This window comes from Coregonus lavaretus, assembly GCF_964263955.1.
Source record: "Coregonus lavaretus genome assembly, chromosome: 17".
Lineage (NCBI taxonomy): Eukaryota > Metazoa > Chordata > Actinopteri > Salmoniformes > Salmonidae > Coregonus > Coregonus lavaretus.
Window position 1 is genome coordinate 35,244,186 of NC_140004.1, and position 7,367 is coordinate 35,251,552.

Below are 7,367 nucleotides of genomic sequence, written 5' to 3' on the forward strand. Positions count from 1 at the left end.
AATTGGCAACAGTGTTTCCACTTTTATTTCCACTTTCACATTGACACCATATTTTAACAAATATATTATCAGTCTTCTTATTTACATTAACTTCTTTTGACATATTCAACATGGAATGAACACAAATAACATGCAGTTTAAATCATTTCTCTGAGAAATGCGTAAACGTGCCTCCATTAGGCCTATATCATTTTATCTCTTAGACACAAATGTTTATTTGGTTATAGCTACAACAAACAAATACTTTAACAACGAGGGTAAGACATTTGGATACTCTCTGTTATCAAAGGAGCTGCGCTCAACATTGCGCTTGGGCAGAATGGAGTCCTTGGAGCTGGATGCATGCTCGGAACCAAACAACTAGCGGGGCCCGTGAGGAGATTACCATAGTCAATAGAACAATGGGGGTTGGAGTTCTGTGGATTTGTGCTCTGTGGTATAGAAGAAGAGGTTTTACTCATAATGCTGTCAATACTGAACGAACACTTTGTATGTGTATCGCGCGCAGGCTTCTGTTCTGCAGGTGTTGCTGCGTAAAGTTGCATTCTGAAGTCTATGGGGACAACAACCTTACCGCTGCTGCTTATACTCGGGTACGGTAAGTAGGAGGAAGGTGGCATCAGGAGCCCGTCCTGAACGGGCATATACCGGAGAGGGGCAGCCGGTGCGCTCACTTGGCCTTGGACGCAGTAAGGTCGCACATAAGGCCGGTAACAGCTGAAGTTTGGGTAAAACATGAGTCCATCTTTCACATACTCCGGCTGGTTTCTCTTAAACCTCTTCCTGCGCCGAAGAAAGCTGCCGTTGTCAAACATGTCCTCAGATGCAGGGTCCAGAGACCAGTAGTTGCCTTTGCCTGGGTTTCCAGGCTCCCTCGGAATCTTGATAAAGCAGTCGTTGAGTGACAGGTTGTGCCTGATAGAGTTCTGCCACGCCGGAAACTTCTCCCGGTAGTAGCGGAACTTGTTGCTAATGAAGTCGCAGATGCCACTCAGTGTCAGTTTCTTCAGAGGACTCTGTAGGATCGCCATGGTGATGAGAGCGATGTAGGAATACGGGGGCTTTACAGAACCGTTCTGAGGTCTCCCGGATGAAGGTGCGTCTGCACAGAAACTGTTCTCGCTCTCCCCGGACGAGTCGAACTCAGAGCAGTCCAGTTCGGCGCTGGACTCGGCGGAGGAGCTAGGTTCCGTGGTGTTCTCGGTCCGGTAGAGACGAAGCTGGTCATGGAGAGGCTCGTTGTCTCCCACTATGTCTACCTCATTTTCGTCCAGGGGCAAGCCTGTCTGCTGGGACGCTTCATACTCCTTGGAGAGGGTCATGACTGAGACCACAATGTCCACACACGCGTAAAAGCTCAACTTGACCACCTTATCATTAATTCTTAACATACGTAAAAGCGCATCTACCCGATGCGTAAAAGCGCACACAGATATTCCTTCTCTGACTTTCTCGGCCCCTCCTGTGCCTGTGCTCCTGGTCAGCCTGTTTGTGGTGACCGTGGGAGTTTGGTGTTTTTATCAGGGGTGGGCTGTTGCCCCCCCCCAGCTCAGTCCCATTCACACTCAGACCTATGACAGAAGCCCCTCGCTGCGGGGTGTTAGATGGACCAAGGGGAGGAGAATCCTTACATGCTAATTGATCTTGTATGCAGACACCTCAAAGTTCATGGAGTGAAGCTTCTGAATTAAGAGTGTTCAATGAAATACAATAATACAATGTATAGGCTATGGTTAGCAAAAAGCATTTATTTTCAGGGTAGAATCAGAATGGTGCTTTTAGAAAGATCCCCCGTGCTTATGCAGGTCTGTCTATCAAATATCGAGTTCCAGACATGGCACATTATTGGGTCTACATAAAATGGCTATTATCTTGAGTAGGGCTACTTTGAACCGTGGCACATTTCCTGTTCAATTAAGCCTATTAAAAGCAGCACAGTAGCTCGACTGGAGGCGGGGATGCAATGGGAAGTTTGAACACCACGCCTAACCCCTGATAAGAAACGCAGCGTTTTACCCCCCTGACCCCCGTGGTTTCGTTTAGTTTGCCACCTTGGGATGCCCGCAGGTGATGTGGCCATGAAAATGGCCGTGGGACGGCTCCCCGTGGCAGGGAGAGAAAAGCAGCTATAGAGGCAACTTAACGAGCAAATCAGCATTAGAATCGGGTAGAACACGGCGCAGCTGTGGCCTACGGGACACGGCTGGGGTTTATGGTCGGAGTGAATGGCCACAGCCATCCTCAAAGCAAACCCCGGGCCTGTGCGAGAATATGTGTTAAAACCGTCTTCGGAAACTATCTCAATTGCAAATGCAAAGTTGGGAATTACCCACCTATTTCCTCACCTGTGTATTTATGTGTTCACAGGACGTGAGGAAATCGAAGGATGCACAGCCTACAAACTACCTGTAAACGCGCTAATATCGGTAATTAAGCCTAAAATAACAAACACAACCAACTCAAACCATCCACTTTTCTCCAACAAATCAGACACACACGTAGATGTATACCAGACAATGAGATAGAAAATGACATTTAAAGTCTAAAGTTTAACAGTTTATATCTGGGGTAAATTTAAAACGTACACCATAAGCCAACATTTATATTTGACTTAAGACAAAAGCATCCGATTTGATAGGGCCATTCTCCGTTTAATTAGCTGTTTTGTTATTTCACATTAACCCCCCCTAAAACGTCACTACTATTGCAAATTCCTTGACCGAGACTTGTCTGCATACTTCTTGGTGATTCAGAATATGAATGGGGACCCCATGCAATTCAGTCACTTCAAAACAATAAAACCAAGGTGTTAGTTAATATGCTTGGAGCATTTTATGCACATTGTGGAATATTCCATTGGATTTATGCACCTTAGTCAAACACCTTCAGACAAGACCACTCGATTTTCAACGTTTATATCAATTCATAGTTCACAATCATTGAACAAGCTAACTACAACAAAATGCCAGTCAATTTTTCTTGTAATAATAGTGAATTATAAACATTAAATATTGTAAACTCAAAACATTCAATCAGATTACTTAATAATGATTCTTTATTTCAATAATTGAAACACCCCATCTAGTAGTCAAGCATGTGGACATTTACAGACCAGCCTAATTTTGTGGTGCACCAGTTTTGAGATAAGATGTGATAAAAGCCTTAGCCAGTACAAAACCTTAACTTCCCCAACAATTTACAGATTTTAAAACACAGCAAAACTATTGATGAATACACTCAAGCTTTCAATTAATAGGTTATGGGTGTTAGGAGTTTCCAAAGTTAAAAATAATTTACAAAGAAAATGTCAATGATAGTAAGGGCACTACTTACTTCTCTATTTTCAAGTTGTCTCTTTATCTTGATTGAGCGGTGGGTGTATAACTGGGTAATGATGTTGATGATGGATTAAGTCCACTCACACACTAATTCCTCATAGCATTTGCCTCATCAGCAAGTGACCCAATTACACCCAAGAGTTAAGAGACTACACACTGTGTATAACCTGACTGTATTGTAGTCAATTAGATGCTTGTGCTGTGGAGGTTTGGCCTGTAATCATGGTTAATAGTAAATACCATAACGTTTTGAGGTCCCCTTGGACTAAAGTGGAACACTCCACAGTTATGAGGATTACTGCAGGTACAGTAGGTAGTTCATGGTGTGGAGTGTATCAGGAATAAACTGGAATAGTTCACTGTGAGGAGAGGTGGGGTTCTTGTTTAGTTCCTGTCCCCCACCTTCAGTACCGTTGAGATGAACTGTTCCTGTAGGACCTCTCTGTCCAGATGTCGCCCTGTAGAGGTGAGGGGGGATACAAAGGATGACTTGGTCATGCTTTATTGAGTAAAGCATTGAAGAATGCATGAACACACACACACACACACACAGCTGACCTATGAAGACGAGGCGGTTGACCCTTGGCTCCTCCCCCCACACCTGTGGGGTCTCATCCAGCTCGTAGAGTTCATGGACCCCCTGCAACATCACCTGGTTGGCTTTACCTGCGATGGACACGATCCCCTAGGATAGCCAACACACACACTATCATTCAGACTGAGACATACCTAAAGTGTCCAGAAATCAATACACACAAAGGGCTGAATCCTAACTTGAAATCTGCTGCCATATCAAATGTTTGTCCAATAACATCTCCCATTTACATCAATGAATGCATGCTTTACATGGAAGGCGTACTGCAAATAAATGTACACTGTATTACCACAGGGATGCCTATTGAAAACCACCGACAGAGGCTGAACTATGTGTTTCACCTTCAAGCGAATGACCTTCATGGGAAGTCCGGCTTTGTTCTTGAATGCTTTCTCCCACAGAAGATCCTGGAAAGAAGCAAGCTCTTGTAAAACAGAATGTTTCTGATGTGAAAAGATGAAGTTTATTTTGTTATGGACCTTATAGTCTTCATGAGAATGACCAGCTTTAAAAACAATGAGAGTTGTGTTTCCATCTTCTGATGAACCAGTGATTTTAGGAGGCACGTCAAACTCATGTTGGCAGAAAAGAAACTTCCATTGTAATGAACATGCTGAATAACAGTGTTAATGTGTATGCTAACCTGGATGAAGACATTCAAAAAGTCCTCTGAGAGACTCCCAGCTACCTCAAATGTCACCGTCAGAATACTCTGGAGAGGAAGAACCCATACAGCACAGGGTTAAAATTGTTGCATTTTTTGAAGCGTAAAAGCAACTAAACGTAAACTAGCTTTTGTGCTTGAAATTATTGCTCTGAAACAGACTCTCTTCGGAAAACAAAATCTTTGTATGCATATTGCAAAACAAAATAAAAATCCTACAATTCATATCAATAGAAACTGCTTAAGGAAAGTGCATCATAGTTAAATGGAACTAGCACATTCTTAACCATTCAACCCAATGGTATTGTCACAGCACATTTTAAGTGCTGCTGATGACTGTCAACGAACGCATAAAAAAGCTCAACTCTATCGAACACCGTAAACCAGCTGACACCCTTCTTTACCCCACCACCCCTCCCTCCCTCCCTCTCTTCCCTGTATACTTCCTTACAGCATAACAAGGGCACTTAGCAGATATTTAGGGCATTGTGTGGAAGTGTTAAGGTTACACACTTCCTTTTTTATTTGGTATAACAACAGAAAAACAGCGCTCTCATTAGCATGAAAAGAGCAACTTGGGGAGGGGGAGGGGGGGTTGGACCTACGGGGGAAGAAGGGGGGTACAAGGGCGGTTTAGCTTCATGCGGGAAAGGAGACCTGGCAAAAACAGATGACAATGCAGCCATTAAACCCATCGTGAGGTGCAAACAACATGACTGAAGAGTGAAGACCAATGCCAAACCAAGCCAGTCTAATTATACCTATGAGCAGACTACCCCAGTGTTTCCCCTAATGATGGATTGTGAGGCAGGATAATCAGGACGGATGTCTTTTGGGTCGCAGACTAAAAATGTATCCTGGTTTACTTGATGCGTCACAAGCCGACTTCAAAAGCTTTAAAATGGGCCTCAGCACAAAAACTGTAGAGCAGGGTAGGGACTTTTCACTAGTGTGTCAGCCCCTGAAGGCATTAGGGACCACGCTCTGCCCCAGGACTGTCTCTCTGGCCCACTGCATACAGAGCAGGCCTGGGGCCTGGGGCCGATCCCATTACAATACAGGGGGTGAACACAAATGTAATTAATACATTGAAAAATCGCCCATTATTTTCTACTTTTCACCTCCTGAATTGAAATATAATTGACCGTAACCCTGTGGTTGTTGATTACACAACGACTGCTCATTCCTTTTCTATAAAACGCCTGACTCTGGGCAGTCGATGAAAAAAACTAGACCAAAAATATATTGTTCAAGATACGGATAGAGCAAGCATAATCAAAGCACAATATTACTTTCAGGAATCAGCGTTGACACTCATTACATCCTTACCTTGTCCAGATGTGGTCTTGTGGTTTTCACAAGCTGTAGCTTTTCTGCCAAGCTGTGAGATAAAGAACAAAAGGTTTGAAGTGTTTCTGTAATATCTTTGTTTACATGACAACTAACCATGCAGACACATGGCTTACTCTTCAATCTGGAAGCATCTACCTGTGAAATGAATATTGTATTTCTAGAGTTTGTTAACCATTCTGTGGTTTTATATGGCTACATGAAGAAAGTTATTTTCCGATGTCAAGGAGTACAGCAATGAAAAGTTGTAGTGTCAACACTTACAAAATAGGTTGTATACATGATTGGTTTGTGTGTGTGTGTGTGTGTTGGGGCATTTGAAGAGAGAGGAGATCGGCTGTAGACCCCGAACCCCCGTCACGTTGTCCCTCCACCTACCCCCCTTGACCCCTCAAGGAGGACAAACGATGTCCAGCAGCTTTAGCCCTCTCTGCTGCTAGTGCCACACATGTGGACCGGCGGGGGGTCGCTTCAAACAGCCAGCGTGTGCTCTGGGGGGCCAGAGGGGGGAGGAAGGCAGGGGAAAGGGCCTATCTGTGTACTTAGATGACTCTCCTCAGGGACCATCACACACACACACACACACACACACACACACACACACACACACACACACACACACACACACACACACACACACACACACACACACACACACACACACACACACACACACACAGAGCGAGCTCTAATCCTCTGCAGCTGGATGGGAGAAGAGAAAACACCAGTGACTGCATTCATGTGAAGAGAGGTTTACCACCAATGACTCCATTCATGTGTTGGAGCTTTTACTGCTGTTTTACTGTGGTAACAATGAGGAACCCCCTATGGTACTACAATACACCAACCCCTCTATAGCCTGGGCCCTTCATTACAGGGAAACATGGTCAACAACAACACCTCTGTACAGGCTGCTGCACTGCCATGTTTAGAAGGGCAGTGCAGCAGCTCATAACTACTGTAACCACAGAAACCTTTTCAGAGTAGAGAGTGGTTAGAATGGAGTTGAGTGTGGTTCAGAATGGAGTTGAGAGTGGTTTAGAATGGAGTTGAGTGTGGTTTAGAATGGAGTTGAGAGTGGTTTAGAATAGGGTTGAGAGTGGTTTAGAATGGGGTTGAGAGTGGTTTAGAATGTGGTTGAGAGTGGTTTAGAATGGAGTTGAGAGCGGTTTAGAATGTGGTTGAGAGTGGTTTAGAATGTGGTTGAGAGTGGATTAGAATGTGGTTGAGAGTGGTTTAGAATGGAGTTGAGAGAAGTTTAGAATGGAGTTGAGAGGTTTAGAATGGAGTTGAAAATGGAGTTAAATGGTTTAGAATTGAGTTGAGAGTGGTTTAGAATGGAGTTTAGAGTGGTTTAGAATGGGGTTGAGAGTGGTTTAGATTGTGGTTGAAAGTGGTTTAGAATGGAGTTGAGTGTGGT

At 44.0% G+C, this 7,367-nt stretch overlaps 2 protein-coding genes across 2 annotated transcripts; both read right to left on the bottom strand.

Moving 5' to 3' along the window:
* Positions 1-245: 245 nt before the first annotated feature.
* LOC311144272 (forkhead box protein D5-like) lies at positions 246-1,391 on the bottom strand (the record flags this gene model as incomplete). The annotated part of the gene is made up of 1 exon (XM_084180285.1): positions 246-1,391. One exon carries the CDS (start codon positions 1,389-1,391, stop codon positions 246-248), a length of 1,146 nt encoding a protein of 381 aa, XP_084036411.1.
* A 1,641-nt stretch (positions 1,392-3,032) lies between these two features.
* LOC311144342 (zinc-regulated GTPase metalloprotein activator 1-like) lies at positions 3,033-6,571 on the bottom strand. Its single transcript, XM_084180377.1, has 5 exons — positions 5,927-6,571; positions 4,577-4,645; positions 4,275-4,340; positions 3,897-4,023; positions 3,033-3,796 (listed from the first exon to the last, which is right to left on the bottom strand). Exons 1-5 carry the CDS (start codon positions 6,044-6,046, stop codon positions 3,723-3,725), a joined length of 456 nt encoding a protein of 151 aa, XP_084036503.1. The 5' UTR covers positions 6,047-6,571; the 3' UTR covers positions 3,033-3,722.
* Between the last annotated feature and the right edge of the window lie 796 nt (positions 6,572-7,367).